The following is a 19,610-nucleotide window of genomic DNA, read 5'->3' as shown; positions in this document are numbered from 1 at the left end:
ATGGTTTCTGACTTATTCTGGACAGACCTGGCATTACAGAGGAGCAAGGTGGGAGTCTATGGGAGGTTGGCACTGCTCTCCAAGGTCAAAGAGCTGGCAGGGCAGCCGGAAGGTTTAACAGCTAATAGATTTCTGACTTCCCTTCCCATGTAATGACGCGCTGACCTGCCAACTTTACTTCCTCTATTCCCCACCACCACCGGAATAGCCACTCCACAGTCAGTGGACACATTCTCTGTCTCCCCATCCCCAGACAAACAAACCAAGACACATCTGAAATACCCAGGATCCAAAAACATCAACAGAAGCCAAAAAATATCAGCAGGCCCTTGCCCTCGTTGACCCCTGAGGTGGCTCCCCCAAAGGGGCGACCCTTTGGTGGCAATCCCGCCAGTAGCAGGCCTGCCGCCACAGTGCAGCAGTCCTTTTATAAGCCCAGAAAGATGGCTACTCTGAGCAGCTGACCTTCAGGAACTGCTGGCTCACCCCCTCTAGCCCCAATCCCACACAGACCTACCTGTAGGGCAGCCACAGCCCCACAAGCTAGGGGACACCCAAGCTGGCAAGCTGATAACATCAGGCAGTAACCCCTCAGGCTCTCACCACTGGGCAGCCACTGTCTCTGGGAAGCAGATGTTACAGCCTGCTCCTCCCTGCAAGGCTTCTGGCAACTGAGGCACCTGATAAAGTACAAGTTTGTCTAGTTCTTTCTGTTTTAAAGCATTTTGATCTGTAGTTATTTCTCTTTGTATATGCCATTAGGTTATAATATGATGCTTTAATCACTGTGAGGAATTTCTCTTCAAAGCATATTTTGTTATAACGAAAACATTTAAATATGTTTCGACTTATCAAAAGCCTTCTCAGCATTCAAAGCAACCATCATAAATGGAAGCTCCTTTAATTGACAATAATATGTTACATTTAGAGTTCTCAGAATATTATCTACCTGTGACCTACCCGGTATGAAACCACTATGATTTGTATGTATGTAGTCCCCAATCATTTCACTGAATTTCATTGCTATAATTAATGATAATATTTTGGAAGTACTGGTTTAGAAAATATGTAGGCTGATTATGACCTAACCTTCAGTGGATCTCTATCAGGTTTTGAGAGAACTATAATTCTTGCATATCTCAAAGAATCCAGTATAGTACCAGTTTGTAACACACTGTTGAACAGGTCCAACATATGTAGCAAGAGTTGAACTTTGATTGAATTCCCTTGCTCAGAATATGGCTGGATTGGGTAATCTGTATTCTCTCCTGTAAGGGGTCTATTATCCTTTGTCAACATTTTTTTAAAAAATCCTTTCATTTTATGGCATGGAGAGCTGCCATATCCAGGAGCCAGCGTGGTGTAGTGGGTAGAGTGCTGGAATAGGACCAGGGAGACCCGAGTTCAAATCCCCATTCAGCCATGATACTAGCTGGGTAACTCTGGGCCAGTCACTTCTCTCTCAGCCTAACCTACTTCACAGGGTTGTTGTGAGGAGAAACTCAAGTAAACTACTCTGGGCTCCGTGGAGGAAGAGCGGGATATAAATGTAAAAAATAAAATAAATAAATAAAATATCCATTCATGATTGTTCCCATGTTAGACTTCTGTACAGTTAATGCTTTTTTTAACAAATCTACTCTGCAGATCTATTTTAGTGCTTTGATATTTGTTCTAAGCAAATGATTGGTGTGGATCTTATTTCCTCTGGGATGCTGTTAGTAGCACTTGTGCAGTCGATATGAAGGAAGGCCTTAAATATTTGAGGGAGGTTAAATATTTATATCAAGTTAAGGGAGCGCTCGCTCCCTTAACCTCATTTAACTGGGTGGCTCAGTAGGTGGGTTTGCCACTGTGTAGCCACTGGGATGGAGCCCGATCCCAGTGGTTCACACGAGCGTGCAAATCTGGGCTGGGTTCCCTTAGTTTGGCATGCTCATGTGAATAGCCTCAGGAAGTTGTTAGCAAGGCAAGTCACAAATTTATTGAATATCTCACTTTTAATGTCCTTCCTACTGTGCCTCCTAAGCTAGATAATGGATTATGCGTCATCTTCATATATTTGTGGAACCAACAAAATGCAGTGTTTCTGTATTTAAGGCAGGGTGGCTCAACTTCGGCCATCCTGCAGATGTTGGCCTACAACTCCCATAATCCCTGGCTATTGGCCACTGTGGCTGGGGATTATAGGAGTTTAGTCTAAAAACAGCTGAGGGGAGGGGGCTAAGTTGAGCAGGCCTGATTTAAGGTATTCTCATTTGCAGCTTGGCCCTTCCTGAGACCAGAATTTATTGTAATACAATTCAATCATATAAAAGCAGGCTTGTGTCACACTAGCATATCTTGCCTTTGATTGCTGCACTCTAAAAGCATATATAGTCTATCCCGTAAATAATCTCACCTTCCTTACTTTATATCTAGTACAGTCTGTTTGTAGAAAGGTTAACTAGAATTTCATGGAATGGCCGTAAAATAAGCAAAATATGTTGCACTGAATTTTCTGCACCATTTGAGTGAAAAAGGCAGAACATGATGTGCCTTTATTTTCTAAAGAAGAATGTGCTCAATCTCAGTGCTACAAAATGTTAGTCACTGGATAGAGATCCTGTTAGCAGGCATTACACATTTGGTGTCAGTGTGTAGGGTGAAAGTCATATCAAACCAATTCCAAAATGCCTGGTATACTTCAGGCATTGTGTGGTCTGTGTGCATTAATTAGTGTATCTTTCCCCATACCATAGACTATGAACAGGTACTAGGATTTATGATATGTTGGAAAGTAATACTTGGAGAGCGACAGATGTGCAGAATGCAAAAGTCCAAAGTTCTCATCACTGGAAACATCATATTGTTACCTCTTAGCTATAGGAGAGAGTATTGGGGAGGGGGCAAGGAAACAACAACTTCAGAGATGTATAAAATTAACAGAATTATGACACAAAATATGTGGTCATGCAAGATGGTGTGGTCTGTGGAATGGGCTACTGCATTTGTATTTCAAGAAGGATGCCTAGTTAAATTCAGTCTTCCTATATTTAACTGCATGTTGTGTATTATGTTTTTTGAATTAAGCAAATTCAGTTCCAGAAAATGAGTTTCCTCCACTTTTGTAGTCTTTCACTCCAATCCTGACATCCTTTTCAAGTTATGAGAAGCAAATGTCTTTCTTATCCAAACTTCAAGTTGTTGAACCCACAACTATATCCCCATCCTTGTCCTGGGACATCATTGCAGAATGAATGTGTTACTTTTTGCTAGCATTGCTCACAGTGATGTTAAAACCACCTTCATTGTATTGCAGCATGTCACAGGTAAGGCTATAATTAGGGCTCTGCATAGTCCCTCAGAAAAGGAAAGGTTCTACCATGCATTTGGCCTCAGGAAGGGAAGCCTTATCTGCTTGATGATGATTGGTGCTACTTAACAAGCATGGATATAGCATACCTTTTGTTTTTACTGCTTTTATTGTATGTTTTAATTTTTGTAAACCGCCTTGGGGTTTTCTTTTAACGAAAGGCGGTATAGAAATGTAAAAATAAATAAATAAATAAATAAATAAATACTTTTTGAAAGTTGTGTGACATTCATGTTTGCTAAAAAGCAATTATTGTTCTTTGTACAATAGGGGCAGAAATTATTCCATATAGGGCACTGAGATCCAGAAATGTCAATTTCTCAGCATTTTTATTAGATGCAAGAATGGCTTAGAGACTTACTATATAAGTTTTTCCAGTTTCATTCTTGGTCATACCAGAGTACCACAGAAGTCTCTTTGGTATAAAGATTAATAATACTAAGAAGATGCATCTTGTTCTTGTTCTAGAATGGTTACACACTACAGTTTTCCAGCAATCACTTGTGAGTTCCCCCTGTTTTTCTCTTCCCCTATTCTTCCCACCATCCACATTTTCTTGACCTCTGGCAAGAAGCAGAGAGGAGCTGACACTGCCAGGCACCCATTAGGTGTGGAGCTTCTGTGTTGCCATTTTCTGGTGTTTTGAATAAGGAGGTAGGAAAGAGTTGTGGAGGGAGCTCTGCTGTGTGTATTTGGTTTGTGTAAGAATTATCTACTTTTAAAGGATATTACAAAATAATCATATTTCTTGAAAAAGGCTCACAAAGGAGTTTGAATTGAGAAAGAACCACAGATAGTTCGAGTGGAGACCCTCCAGTTGGGAATTTGAAACAAAATATTTGCCATTTTAAAGGTATTTAGGGTGGAAAATAAACTTAAGGACTGCCTACTATTGTATTAATCTGCCTGGATACTTAGTTATCAGAAGACCTCTTCTGAAACCCCATTCTGAGATTTGGGGAGTGATTATGTGAGAGAGAGGCTTCTTGGTTGTGGCCCCCTGACTTTAGAATGCTCTCCTGAAAGAGGCTCACCTGGCACAAACTTGCATGTCTTTTTCATGCCAAGCAAAGACATCCCATGTGACTTTTGTGCATTTTATCGCCACTTTAGAAATGTTACGATATTGCTCTACTGCCATTTTGTAGTTGATTGTATGTACTGTATTTTCTTTTTTACTTTGATAGAATTGGTTGGATTATCTGAAGGGCAGATTAGAACAATTTAAATAAACAAACCGTGTTCTTATAAAATGGGTTCACCTTGTTCTTCACCATTTCCATGTTTGTATGTATTAACTCCTGAAAAAAGGCTTAATATATTCACCCATGGGGAATTCAAGTTTTAGGAAGTCCTCCTAGCAATCTGATGTGTATGCAGCCCGTGATAAAAGTGCTTGCCAGATCACGAATCTCAAAATGAAGGGAGAATGCACTAGGTCAGCTCTGATTATTACACCACCAATTATTTTTCAGATTTAGATTGAAATGTGGGCAAAATTATGGTACTCGTTTGGAAGTTTACTTCCTTGGCTGTCAGTGGGTTTCTCCTTGATAAAGCAAATATATTTGGTATATGTTACCACGTCACTAAAACACTTCCTCACTTCTGAGAAAATCAGATTGTGCAGCAACAGACAGCAGGGTTCTAGAGATAGCATGATTAACTTGAGCTGCTGTTGTCTTGACTGGTTGTTTCTTAAACTCTAAGGGAAAGGATTTTTTCCTTTTGAAAAGTGTTTATTTTCATATATGACTTTTGGATAACTGTTTCCATGTAGATAGGATTTGGTCTTTTCCCTAAACTTTTTGTATCCACCTATTTTGCAGCTGGATCCAGGGCTTCCTACACCAGCCAGCATAGCCACCTGGGTTCTGAGCTAAGGGCACTTCAGTCTCCAGAGCACCACATAGATCCTATTTACGAAGACAGAGTATATCAGAAGCCCCCTATGAGGAGTCTCAGCCAGAGTCAGGGGGACCCTCTTCAACCAGCACATACAGGCACATATCGTACTAGCACAGGTAGGTGGAAATAACCTGCAAACCAACCCCAACCCCAAACCCACCATTTTGGTAGGTACTTGTGTCTTTAGTCACAAATTTCTGTATTTTGTTTATTGGAAACACAATAACTGCATTCATGACTGGAAAACTGGGGAAACTGCTAGTGCAGTAGAGATTCCAAACAAGAGTTAGATGTATTTTGAGCTTAATTTCTTTTGAACTTTTGAATTTTTGAATACCATGATATGACTATCTGAAAACACATCAACTGCAGTGTGCTGTTTGCTAAAGAGGAGACTGTTTATCATATGATTAATGAGGCATTTACAGCTGAGTGGTTTAATAGACTGGGAGAGAGGGTAGAATTAATCAGACATGGAACACATGTTCTTTCCCCCCTTCATATGTGTATCCACATGCTTCATTCATTCATTCATTCATTCATTTTTTCTGTCTTTCTTTCACTCCATGTAAAACAATTGTATAAGTAGCTGCTGTCAGTCAATCTCCCAGTTCCATTGATTCATCTGTAATGTAACATGCATGATCATACATCAAATGTGTCAGTGTACAAGTCCTAGAGTGTTCTGTAAGCTGTGCAAAATAGCTCTATGTTTGGAAACCAGCAGATAGCAACTAAATTGGGAATGGTGATATAATATATGAAAGATACCCAGAGTGCTCTGAGCCAAAATAGCTTATGAATATGTAGAGGACTAACATTACATATTATGGTGGCATTGTTCATATTTTTAAGGTTTTTTCTTTGCAATGTTGACTTTGTACATTGGAGGACTTTGAATTTTCTCATATCAAGAAAGACCACATACATTGCCAAAAGATGGATTTGATCTGTCTGTCTTTTTAATATTTGTATTTTTAATCATGCAATGGCTTGTTTCCTTTTTAGCATATTGTATTCTCTCTTCAACTGAACCTATTAGGGCCATCCAAAAATGAAGGATCTAGCTGTTTGATTTTATTTATAAATACTACACTCTTCATTACCTGACACAGAACTAGAGACTCCATAAAGAACCACTAAGAAGCTCATAGTAATGGCTATCAATGGAGCATAAAAAAGGAGCAGATTGCTTGGAAAGGAATCATGTTTATATCCATGGCAAGCAAATATGTTACAGCAGTAATTCAATTGCAAAATGAATAAGGAGTTAGCAAGAGGAGTAAGGGTAACCTCATGCTTGCAGCATTAAACTCGATTGGATAAAATTGAATTTGTGTGTTCTTTTGATTTCTTCTGTGGTGACAGCATATATTTGTAGATAGATCTAAAGGGAAGGAGAAAAGCTGTTCTGTAATATTGCCTAATGTTTGCTTAAATTTTCAATTTTAGCATCAGAGTAAGATTTGGAGGGAAGCTTGTTCCTTGGGAGGGAACATAGTATGGTATTTCCCAGCTGTGAGATATTAAAAATGTACAAGTTGCTAGGCAAATTTCCTGTACTACATTGTCCACAGTATGTACAACACAACTAAGCAGCAGCCCTGACCTTGTTGTTGTAGAAGGACTGTAGCTCAGTACTAAAGGAGAAGATCCCAGGTTCAATCTCTGGTATCTCTTGGTAGGACTAGGTAGGAAAGATTCTGTCTGGAACTCTGGAGAGCTGCTATTTGTGTAGACAATATTGAGCTAGATGGACCAGTACAGGGAAACCTTGTTATCTGTGGATTCGCATATCCACACTCAGGAAAAAGACACCTGACCTCGGCATACATGGGGAAAAGTGGGGAGGGGAACCATGTTGACCTCACATATCCATGGGTCAGGGGTGGCCAGAAATGACCATGGAGGTCATTTCCATCTACCATTTTGTTTCTTGGAGCCACAAAATTGCTCAATTTAAGGGGGGGGGGAACAAAACCCAGCAATTTTGGGGCAAATTGGGAGCATTCCGGGGCACAGCACGATGCGGGGGAATGGGAGCAGAAAAGCATGGTAAGGAGTTCTCCTCATGTTTCCCCCTCTCTATTAGAGGGAACACTGACGGGAACCCCCGTGATCCCACTGACTTTAATGCCTTGATATTCGCAGTTTCCATATCCACAGCTGCAGTCAGGAACAGAACCCCCGCAAATATTGAGGTCCTCCCATATTCTGATTCTGTACAGGGTGTCTTCATTTGTTCATGTACACTGGGGAAGGAAGTAATGAATAACATCTGCAGACTTCTGATGGATCATAATTAAGTTATTGCTTCATATGTAACTTATCTATTTGTAAACTACCCCAACCAACTCTTTATAAACAACACACATCTGCAAACATTGATCAGTAAGCATCACCTCCAGCAAAGACAGCAAAGAAAAAAGCATATAAAGAATCTGCTAAGATACATACTCTGTAGGGGTATGCACAAAACGGATTTTGCTATTGGTTTTGAGCTTGAAACATATTGAAAAATCTTCAAAATCTGTTCATCAAAACAGCAGCCATAGCCATATGTTTTGATGAATCAACCACAAATCTATTTAAGTGATTCAGTCACAGGGAAAAACTGGGAACTCAAAATTGGGAAACCCATTGTTCCCCATGAGTAGGTCCTAGGGACACCAAAGTGGGTTGGGTGGTAGGGCATGATGGGTGCTACCTACCACCCAACCCACAAAAGAAATGGGCAAGTGGGTGTTTTTTAATTTATTTTTTGTTTACCTTTCTCAAAAATCCATAGGATCCTATGGGGATTTTGTAGCAAGTTTTTTTTAAATCCCCCTCTTGGCCATTTCTTTTGTGGCTGGGGTGGTAAGTAGCACCCATCATGCCCTACTATCCAACCCACTTTGTTATCTCTAGGACCTACCCATAGGGAACAATGGGGTGTTTTAAGTTACCCATTGTTCCCTATGGTCAAAACAAGCTACACTCAAAAAGGGAGGAGAGCTGGTCTTGTGGTAGCAAGCGTGACCTGTCCCCTTAGCTTAGCAGGGTCCACCCTGGTTGCTTATGAATCAGAGACTACATGTGTGAGCACTGTAAGATATTCCCCTTAGTGGATGGAGCTGCTCTGGGAAGAGCATCTAGGTTCCAGGTTCTCTCCCTAGCATCTCCAAGATAGGGCTGAGATTCCTGCCTGCAACAGTGGAGAAGCTGCTGCCAGTCCATGTAGACCTGGGTTTCTCAACGTGTGGGTCCCCAGATGTAATTGGACTTCAACTCCCATAATTCCCAGCCAAAGGCCACTGGAGCTGGGGATTATGGGAGTTGAAGTCCAATAACATCTGGGGACCCACACATTGAGAAACCCTGATGTAGACAATACTGAGCTAGATGGACTAATGGTCTGACACAGTATATAGCAGCTTCCTATGTTCCTAGTGCATACAAGTTATGTATTGCAATTTGAAATGCATTTCACGTCCCTACCTTGCAAAACCCTGGAGATTAGAAGCACACAATAAAAGGAATATGTTCCTCCCAACACAGAACACTACACATTTTTTTCAAACACAGTCCAAAAATAGCCCTCCAAAAGAATAACTGACCCAGAATCCACTGCCAGCCACAGTAAGAACATAAGAATAGCCCTGCTAGATCAGGCCCAAGGACCATCTAGTCCAGCACCCTGTTTCACACAGTACCCCACCAGATGCCACAGGGAAGCCCACAGACAAGAGCTGAGAACATATCTTCTATCATGCTGTTACTCACCTGCAACTGGTATTCAAAGGCATCCTGCCTCTAGGCTGGAGGTGTCCTATAACCCTCAAACTAGTAGCCATTGATAGACAGTGCCTGCACTGCAGCAACATCATTGGCACTAGTTGTTCTAACACACACAACTGTGATTCCGTCCTTACTTTTCAGCATTGCAGCAGGTGCTGCAGCAGCACCCTCAGCAGCAAGCATAGCCATAAGCTCAACTACAGCAATTATTCAGTCACATTTTGACTGAGTACACCTTGCAATGCAGATTGCAGAGCAGACCAGAGCATTGAATGAAGCACACGTTAGTCCAGACATGGAGCTCATCTCACAGCAGTCACCAAGAAAATATTACAGAGAGAGAGAGAGAGAGAGAGCTGAGCTGCCACTGTCCATTTCTCACCACAGCACTAGCTCACAAACAAAGCAAACCAAGTTCTGCCTTTATCAGTCTGAAATCCAGCAAAACCAGATAGTTGTAGCAGCAATAGCACAACATATTATACTCAGTGCTGAGAAAAGAAAACCACAAAATCATGGGCCAGTGGTCTGAGAAGAAACAAAGCTTCTAGACTCTTACCATGAGAAGAACTCTTCTTCTCCAGTGTACATCCCGCCCTGCCTGCCTTCCTGTGTCTGGATAACACTATGGCCTCAGATTGGTGCTGGGTCTCGGCTGACAGCCTGACACATGGATCATGGCACCAGTTCATCATCTCATCATTGGCCATGGCTGTAGTGTGTCAGCAGCAGTAGCGGGCAGACTGTGACACATCTGGTTTGGGGGCTGGCCAGGGTGGGTCGAGCTGCCAGTGGTGTTGTAGTGGGTGGGGATGAACATGAGTCACTCACCCTCCATGGCCAGCAGGGGGAAGCTGGCCCTCAGGAAAACCAGCCGCTCGACCAAGTCAGCATCCAAGCGTGTGCAAGAACACACTGCTCAGCACTGCTACACGACTCGGTGGGCTGCTCCCATACCCTTGGCAAGGCACCAAGGAGCCCCTCTTTGATCCACCGGGTGGAACACTGAAACAGAACTACTGGCTCCCCTTGGCACTGCCAAGGACACCATGCTGCTGGAGCGGGAAGTGGTGGTGATGCTGCTGCTAGTGGTGGACTGCGGACTAGTAATAGGCGTTCTGGCACCCTCCTGATTGTGCCCCAGCCTCCTCTTCTCAGCTCGCGTAATGTCTACAACCAGGAAGTCCATCTATCTTAGCGGATTGTCAGGGTGATTTCTTTGCCCTTCATCCTTGGGTCACCAAAGCAGGACAAAACATACTCTGCCAATGCACCCAAGGATGTCCTGATCCGATCCACCACTCTAGTCCTCAGCTGACTTGCCAAGACATTTGCTTCCTCAGTGGTCAGTGTGATCTGGAGCTTACCCATCATCTTCTTGAGGAGAAGAGCGGTGGGCAAAGCCTGGCTCAGCACCTCTGTCTTGGCACACAAGCCATTTATGCAACAAAGAATGGCTTGAGTGCTGAGACAGCCCCGGAAATGAGCGGCTATTCCTGTTTGCATAGGTTGCACGCTTCCAAGCCATGCTTCTTTGCCAGGGTGTGGATAGCTAGCTCTTGCTCTTGCAGTCACTTGCCCTTTTCGCTCAGATGGAAGTAAGCTGCTGTCTCACCTGTCCACAAGTGGCAGCAGACCAGCACCCAGCACCTTCATCAGGGATGTCCCGGCTGGCCGCAGCCCCAGAAGAGTCAAGCACATCCCAGATGACCAGGTTCAGAGTGTGCAACACACACAATGAATGGACACAAACTGAGCCTGCCCAGCTGCCCTAGTTATGTTGGCAGCATTGTCAGTGACCATGAACCCCTGGGCAAGGTTTGGATGCCTGGACAGCCATCCCTTCACCTGGCCTCCATGACCACCCACAGCTCCTCTGCCATGTGGTGCTTTGCTGCATGGGAGGGGCTGGCCACGCCACCAGCAGCAGATGTTCCCTCACTCTCCTGCCCCCACCAGTGCACAGAGAGGGACAGAAAAGCAGTGTGCCTCCAAATGCAGCTGGACCACAGATCTGCAGTAAAGTGCACACTGGTGTCAGGCACTGCTGCATGCAGCATCCCCAACACGGCCTTCCTGCACGCCTGGTACAGGGAGGGCATCACCCACCTGCTGAAGCTGGGTGGTGCGTGAGCGGATGTTATAGTTGGGGGCAAGCAGTCAGAGCAGCCAGCATTAGCCAGTGTTCTCCACCACCTAGAAAGGCTGTTCTTCCAGAGCTATTGTCTTGGCAATGTCTTGGGTGATTAGATGAGGCTCTGGGCGACTAGACTGTTTACCCACAGTGCAGGCAACCTCTCCTGCTTGAGAGCAGGAGCTGGTGCTTTACCACTGCTACTTGAGACACACCGGACCTATTGCTGCCAGCAGGAGTATGAACCCCCAATTCATGCCATCACAGGTGCTGAAGCATCCCTGATGTTGTAAGATGCTTCTCTCTCCTGACCTGAGTCTCGCAGTGGATGCAGGCAGCATGGTTTGGGTCACCAGGGTGGAGCTCAAAGTGGTCCCACACCATCCTGCTATAAGTCTGGGACAGTTTTGCTGGTTTCTTCTTGGGACCACCACCACCACCACCACCAGTTCGGGGCTGAGAAGGTCCAGGAACAGAAAGCAGAATGACTTCCTCCTGCTCCTCCTCATGCTCAGACTGGGGGCGGGGGGGGGGTCACACTGATGATGGGGATTGGAAAGGAAGGTTAGAGTGATTTAGCTAGTAGCAGCCGACACAATCACCTCCTCATCCTCCTTTTCAACACGAAAATCTTCTTCCCTGACGGGAGCATCTCCCCCTACTTCTACCTCAGCCACCACAAGTGGATTCACTGCAGGACCAGGCTCCTCCCGAAAGGAGAGCCTGCGCACAACCACATCAGCCAGGACGACTCAGGGAGCCCTAACTCTGATGGCGAGGGAGAGAAGTACCTTTAAGACAGATATTTTAAAAAGGGGTGTGGGGTTGGGGGTGATCTATATATGCTGTGTGACCTATCTATAGAATTGTAGTGTGTGCACACAAAAACTATGAAAATTAACCACCACCCAAATAAAGAATACCAGGGATCAGGGAACCAGTTGAAATCCTCTGTTACAGACCACTCTATGTTGCTCTGGTGAACCCAGATGCATCTGTCATGTTCTCATGGCCAGAGGGATGTAGGAATGTGTAATTTTAACCAAGTTTCTCTAATGCTACTTTCAGGGTTCAAGAAATGTTAGTTCAGTTTATGAGGCAGTCAAAATTTTTACTCATCAGATGGCTCCTCAAACTGTGATGGTACATTACTCATCAGTTTAAAAACAACAACAACAACAAAAAAACCATTGGGCATCATTTTTCACTCATCACAGTCAAGTAGACTAGTGGATTTCCTGAACCCTGGCTACTTCACTGCTTAAGAGATCAATTACATTCACCAAATTTAAGCATTAATGCAGCTAATTTTTTTAAAAAAATACAACACACTGTAATATTATGGATGGAATTTCTTAATTTGATGGCTGAACGTGGTAGATTTTGAAGAAGGATTTAACAGTTACAATTTTTATTATGAGAATTTCAGTGGATTCCTTGAAAGAGAGCAGCATCTGGTTCATTCTCTTTCTCTCAGCATCTCTCATATTTGCTTCCACTTTGGCTCTCAGTTCTCCAATATCATCCAACAAGATAATGGTTCATAAATGTGTTCTGAATAATCTTTCTTGATATGAATGATTCAGATGTTCAAATCTGTATGATTTTGCATCATTGTGAAGTTTGACGTTCTTGCTGAGGAATCTTATTGACAGAGTTTTTATGGGCCTGATCACTTGGGCAAGTACATAAATATCAGTGGCCAACATATTCCACTACGTGATCCTCAGGGAGCTATTTCTGGAAATCAAGACATACTTTTGGAGGGAGGAGAAGAGCAGTGAAAATAAAAAAGGGGGAGGGGAGAGCAGTGAATACCTCTGTGCAGGTTTGTCTGTGGAACAAGCCTTTGGCTGAGCTTCATAGAAGCCATTCTGCAAGGGTGCAGCTTTTGCTCTGCACTCCCAATGCTGCAGACGGCCACTTAAAGGGCAATGGCCACTTTAAATCTTTTAACAAAATTAAGCGGTCATGAGTTAACAATTAATTTGTTGATATTGAATAGAAGCTCATTAAAATAATTTTCTGCCTTGGCAGATCATTTGATTTGCAAAGGAAGAAAAGGATCTTTAAGTTATAAATTCAGACGATGTAGATTTTATGCTGCTGCATTATATCTTTTGTTATTTAATTGTAATCTCATGGATGAAAAGACTGCAAAATGTCAAATACCAAGCTTTCTGAATTTCATTTCAGCTGGTTATAATGATGAATGTAGCAAGATCAGATGAATTGGCTATCTTTCTCAAACCTGGCTAATTATCTTTCCTGATGCAAATAGATCCCCTTTACTATGGGGAAAAAAGGCAAATGGATAATGCAATGGTTTTAGACAATACCCAGTATTTTGTAGCAACTGCAATAGGATTGTTAAATTGTGAACCTTTTAAAAAAAAATCCTAGTGTATTGGGGTGCAGCTATAATTGAACAGAGTGGGGGAGACCAATGTCACAGGGCCCCGTTATCTGGGAAACAGCCTGCTCTTTCCTCTCCCCTCCCACCTCCCTGACTCATTTGTAAGCTGCTATCTCCTGATCAGAGTGTGTGATGTTATTCACATAGAAGCAAGAGAAAGGGCATGCCGAGAATGCTTTGCTTTTCACCATGTCCATATAGTTTTTCTACAGGAAAGACATGGAGGGGAGTGAATATCAAGTTTGGGGTCAAGGGGCCCATCTTCAGTTCTTGTTCCAGGGGCCACTTCGACTGTACCCTGTGGGTACAGTATCCTGTACCCAGGATACTTTGATTTTTTTCTAAGTATTTTGCAATATGACACAACCTTTTAATTGAGCCCATAGAAGTCACAAATCTGCAAAAATTGTTACTAGCCTGCTTATGGAAAGGTGAAAGGTGAATGATGACTGATTTTAAACTTCTAAGGAGCTTGAGGAGAAATTTCCGAAGGTGGCAGTGGCAGCAGTGGGGCTTTTTTTCTTCTTTAACTTTTGTTGATGCTGTGTTTCTGTGGGTCTTGAGTGTTTCTGGAGGTTGGTTGATACTGGTTTTCTTTTTCCTCTTTTCTTTTTTAAAAGAAATTCTTAAGAACATTCTTAAGCTTGAATGTTCCAGAAAGGATCCTAAGTCACAATATAACTTTGTTTCTTAGTACATTCTAGAGGGGGGGAATGGCAGTCACCAGGAGGTGGCTGCCAGGAACATTGCCACCCCTGGGAACAGAGGTGCGGTATTAAAAATATAAAATTTGAGGGAAACCCCTAAACTGAACATAATTCCTGATTGCCTGTGTTAATCAGATGACTGCTTACACACAACATTGATGTAACATCCACTGGCATGTGAAAAGCAGGATCCTGCATGTGGCCATAAATGATACTGTTTGGTTTGGTTGAAATGGGCAAAGCTTAATGCAGGCAAAGCTTTCCAGTGGCTTAATGGCCAAATAGGTGAGCTTTCAAGATGAACCCAAGCAGCTCTCACTGCAGGGTGACTCTTATTAAAAATACTGTATAAGATCTACATGCAAGGTCATGTGAATGAGCTCAACATGATCAGTTGCTGCTGGTTTGAGGGGGTACAGACAGCCTTTTCATGGAGCGTGGGGAAGCAGTTGCCTCAGGCTGCAGATTACTTGGGTTACTGGCAGGGTGGCAGGATGCCCCCACCAGCTCAGCTGTTGCCATCCAATTAACTCTTTGTCAAGCTGTGGCACACTGGATCCCGTATGCAACCACCTGTGGTAAATCTGTCAGGCTAGCCAGACAGAGTGTAAAACAGGCGGAGGCAGAAGTAGAATAGCAAAGTCCTACAGGAAGAAATTTTCCAAACCAGGTTCAGTCCGAGTCAAATCCAATCAATCCAACAGAGTCCAAATTGAAGTCCATGGGCAAGGTCAACACAGTCCAGGGTCCAAACACGGTCAAGGCAATAAATGAACACAGCCAATTAGCTCACAGGAAATTGACATTGCTATCAGCAGGGTAGCTGTGGTGCAGTTATCTTAAATAGGGTGACCCCCGGTGCTGTTAATCAAGAGTTCCTGAGGCAGCAGCTTTGCCTGTTGTTCTACGCCTACGGTTCCTTAACTCTTGCTGTCTCTTGGACCGACGCCTCTCCACAGCTGAGATTGGTCGTGCCTCCTCCACAAGAGCTGCCTCACCCGGCTCTAACTCATTTTCAACTCCCAGTGTGTCATACCCACTCCCCTTTGCAACTTCTGGTCCTTGCCCTCCGTCCTCTGGTCCTTGTCCTCCATCCCCTTCTCCAGCTACTCCTTGGAGTCTTCCAGCATGCCCATGACCACCTCCACCACTTCTCTCTCATGCCACTGGGCTGTTTATGAAAAAAGAGGAGGAAGCTCCAGAAAGATATGATGGTGGGTGCTTATATATCCAGAAGCGGGGATTTGCGAGCTAGCTCACTTGGAGCCAGGCTCAACATCAAGCCGGCCTGGTCCGAGTGGCCCAGGTTTGAACTGGACCGACCCCCATTTAGAAGAACTGGCTTGTGGGCAGGCTCATGGGTCTGTCCGGCAAGGATTCTCCTTTACATGTAAAGGGAATTCCCTAGTAATGCAGGGGAGGGGTGGGAGAAAGGCTACGTTTTTCCTTTACTTTTTAGACGCCAGGGAGGTGGCGGTGGTGAGATCAGCGGCAGTCTGAACTTCTCCAACACCCCCCATGCCTCCCAAATATGCAGCTGGTGCAGGCTGTCATTTGGGAGGTGGGTGGAGGAGTTTGGAGGAACCCCCACCGCCGATGTCACTGCCGTGGCCACCTCTTTTGCCCTAGCGACTGAAAAGTAAAGATCAAATATAGACTTTCTCCCACTCCCACCCCTCATTACTTGGGGATTCCCCTTTACAAGTATACCCCTTAAGCCAGCCTGCAAGATGCCACAACAGAGAAAGCCTAGTCTCCTGTTCCTGCCAAATGTCCATCAGATGGACGGGACCCAAAATAGAACTCCATGCACAGAGGATCTTAAGATTTAGGGCAGGTTCATATGGAAGTAGGTGGATCCTCCAATATCCTGGTCCCAAAAGCTTTAAAGGCCATTACGTGCTTTAAAGGTAATTACCAGCCCCTTGAATTATACTCCGAACCACATAGGGAGCCAATGTATGTGATAAAGGATAGATAAATAGATAGATTTTATTTGCATTAGTCAGCAGAACATTGCAAAACAATAATAATATACAATAAAAACAAATTACACAACACACGATACAAATATAATGATTATACATGGGACCAAATAAAAATTAAGAAACTACAATAAAAATTGAGAAACTACAATTTAAATTTCAGAATCACCCCAACAAGCCACAGCACTTTTTAAAATGACGTTTACTCTGTCACTGATCACTGGAGATAGAAAACAAGCAATCTTTACAATTGCATGTTTATCTTGCAGCACAGCAAATAAATCACTCCATTACTGGCCAACATCTTCATCATTCTTCAAAATATACCTTAGATGTAACTCCCTCTCTCTTTTTTTTTTTTTACAGCAGGCACTGTGTAATGATATACATTAGATCTTTAGTGGCTTTTAGACCACAGGGGCAAGTATGCTTAACATATGGGTTTTCCCTATATCTTCCATGCAAAATGGAATATTTATTTATTTATTTAACACATTTGTATACCTCCCAAAATGCAAGTCTCTGGGCGGTTTACAACAAAACAATCAAAACAACAAATTAAAAGGTTGAAACGTTATAACAATTTAAAATTTAATACATTAAAACTATTAAAAATACAATTAAAACAATATCTAATTAAAAGCCTGGGTGAACAAATGTCTCTTGACTGCCTTTTTAAAAGTTGTAAGAGATGGGGAGGCTCTTATTTCAGCAGGAAGTGTGTTCCAAAGCCTTGGGGCAGCAATAGAGAAGGCCCATCCCTGAGTAGTCACCAGACAAGCCGATGGCAACTGCAGATGAACCTCTCCAGATGACCTCAATGGGCAGTGTGGTTCATTGCTAAGAGGGCATTTTCTTAAATACGCAGGGCCCAAGCTGCTTAGGGGTGTAACCTATAGGTTATAACCAAAACCTTGTATTTTATTTTATTTTATTTATTCATCTATCCATCTATCTATTTATCTATCTATTTATCTATCAATTTATTTATTTCCATTCGATTTCTATATCGCCCTTCCAAAAATGGCTCAGGGTGGGTTTTTTTACCTGGAAACCTATCGGCAACCAATGTAGATCATTTAAGATCGGAGTGGTATGTACTCTGTGAGATGACCCAGAGACCAACTTGGCTGCTGCATTCTGGCCCAACTGCAGTTTCCGGACTATGTACAAAGGCAGCCCCACATAGAGCGCATTGCAGTAATCAGGTCTGGAGGTGACCAGCAGATGTACTACTGTTCTGAGGTCATTTATCTCAAGAAACGGACGCAGCTGGCATATCAGCCGAAGCTGATAAAATGCACCTCTGGGACATCCGGGAGAGGCTTGTGTCCAGAAGCACCCCTAGACTGCGTACTTGTTCCTTCTGTAGAAGGAAGACTGCATACGTGTTCCTTCTGGATGTGACCCCATCCAGAACTGGCAGATCAAAATCATCTCCTGAGTTCCGATGCTGCACAATAAGTACCTCCATCTTATCTGGATTCAGCCTCAGGTTGTTATCTCTCATCCAGCCCATCACTGCCTCTAGGAAGGCATTTAAGGAGATTATTTTATATTCATTCATTCATTCATTCATTCATTCATTCGATTTCTTTACCGTCCTTCCAAAAATGGCTCCGGGCGGTTTACACAGAGAAATAATAAATAAATAAGATAGATCCCTGTCCCCAAAGGGCTTACAATCTAAAATGAAACATAAGGTAGGCACCAGCAACTGTCACTGGAGGTACTCTGCTGGGGGTGGATAGGGCCAGTTACTCTCCCTCTGCCAAATAAAAGAGAATCACCATGTTAAAAGGTGCCTCTTTGCCAAATTAGCAGGAGTTATCCCTTCTCCTGATGATGCTGACATGGAGAAATAGATTTGGGTGTCATCAGCATACTGATAACACCCTGCACCAAATCTCCTGATGATCTCTCCCAGCTGTTTCATGTCAATGTTAAACAAAATTGGAGACAATACGGAGCACCGAGGGACACCATACTGAAGTTCAGTTTTTGAAGAACAACAGTCCCCGAGGGACACCATCTGGAATCTGCCCAAGAGGTAAGAGTAGAACTACTACAAAGCAGTGCCTTCCACCCCCAACACCCTCAGACACTCCAGAAGGATACTATGGTCAGTAGTATCAAAAGCCGCCAAGAGGTCCAAAAGGACCAACAGAGTCACACTTCCTCTGTCAATTGCCAATTGGAGATCATCCATCAAGCCAACCAAGCCAGTCTCTACCCCATAGCCCTCTCGAAAGGCAGTTTGAAATGAGTCTAGATAAACAGTTTCCTGCAAGACTGTCTGGATCTGGGAGGCCACCACCCTCTCAATTACCTTGCCCAGCCACGGAAGGTTGGAAATGGGCCTGTCGTTGCTCAACTCTGAGGGATCCAAAGTAGACTTCTTCGGAAGCAGTCTAGTAAATTGCTTCCTTAAGACAAGGAGGTATCCTGCCCTCCCTCAGAGAAGCAGTTGTGATCTCTACCAGGCTTTCTACAACAACCTCCCTGCCAGATAGTATTAGCCATGTCGGGCAAGGGTCAAGAGAACAGGTGGTAGGCCACATCGCTCCAAGAAGCTTGTCCACATCCTCACAAGTCACAGACTGAAACTGATCCAGCCTGACCACATAAGAGGAGTCGCTGGACATCTCCGGTTCAGACACTGCAGTAAGTGTGGAGTCTAAATACAAGTTGGCCCGAATACGAGAGATTCTATCGACAAAAAAACATTAAACTTGTCAAAGCAGGTAATAGATGGTTCCAAATTCTGTTTCAAGGGAGGAGGGGCACTTACTAGCCCTCTCACAACTTTATATTAGTGAAGGCCTTGCTAGAGGAGAAGGCTGGCCATGAGTTCCCCTTCTGTCCACCTGCCATGACTTGCCCTGGGAAGGAAAGAGGATGCCTGGGGGAGGATGGAGGGAGGTGCCACATGTAGAGCAAGTGGCTGCTGCTGTCTGCTTCCTCTTTCTTTCCTTGTCTCGTGGCCTGGCCCTGAAGATGATGGCAGTGAGAGAGCCTAAATAGTGTGCCACAGCAGCAGATGAGGGTGGTAACTGGGAGACAGTGAGACTAGTTGTCACGATGGCTGCTGGGATTGGATTGTCATCCAGTAGTGATGTCTCTCCAGGGAGTAGGGAGACCCAGGGGAATACCCTCTCTGAACACACCATGTTGGCAGTAGGTCCACCTGGTCTTTCTCCTGCCCCGCAGAAAGGCCTGTTCCTGTCTAGGATGTAGCCAACAAGAAACAATAACATCCTCACTAACTAACTAACTAACCATGCAATAACTAACCATGCAATAAAAAGAAAGCAACAACTTGATC

At 43.7% G+C, this 19,610-nt stretch overlaps 1 protein-coding gene across 6 annotated transcripts in view; it reads left to right on the top strand.

The window, feature by feature from the left end:
* Window positions 1-19,610, top strand: part of CTNND2 (catenin delta 2) — a 924,887-nt gene that overhangs the window by 544,572 nt on the left and 360,705 nt on the right. For 5 of the 6 annotated variants that reach the window (XM_053242877.1, XM_053242879.1, XM_053242880.1 and 2 more), the window contains one exon: window positions 5,185-5,379. The exons of the other annotated variant lie outside the window; for it this stretch is intronic. In XM_053242877.1, coding sequence (XP_053098852.1) covers window positions 5,185-5,379 — 195 coding nt within the window. The remainder of the gene's footprint in view (window positions 1-5,184; window positions 5,380-19,610) is intronic. 6 annotated transcript variants of the gene reach the window in all.

Source organism: Hemicordylus capensis, chromosome 4, assembly GCF_027244095.1.
Source record: "Hemicordylus capensis ecotype Gifberg chromosome 4, rHemCap1.1.pri, whole genome shotgun sequence".
In the NCBI taxonomy this organism is placed as follows: Eukaryota; Metazoa; Chordata; class Lepidosauria; order Squamata; family Cordylidae; genus Hemicordylus; species Hemicordylus capensis.
The sequence above is the reverse complement of the archived record's forward strand: the minus strand, read 5'-3'. Positions and strand labels throughout refer to the sequence as shown.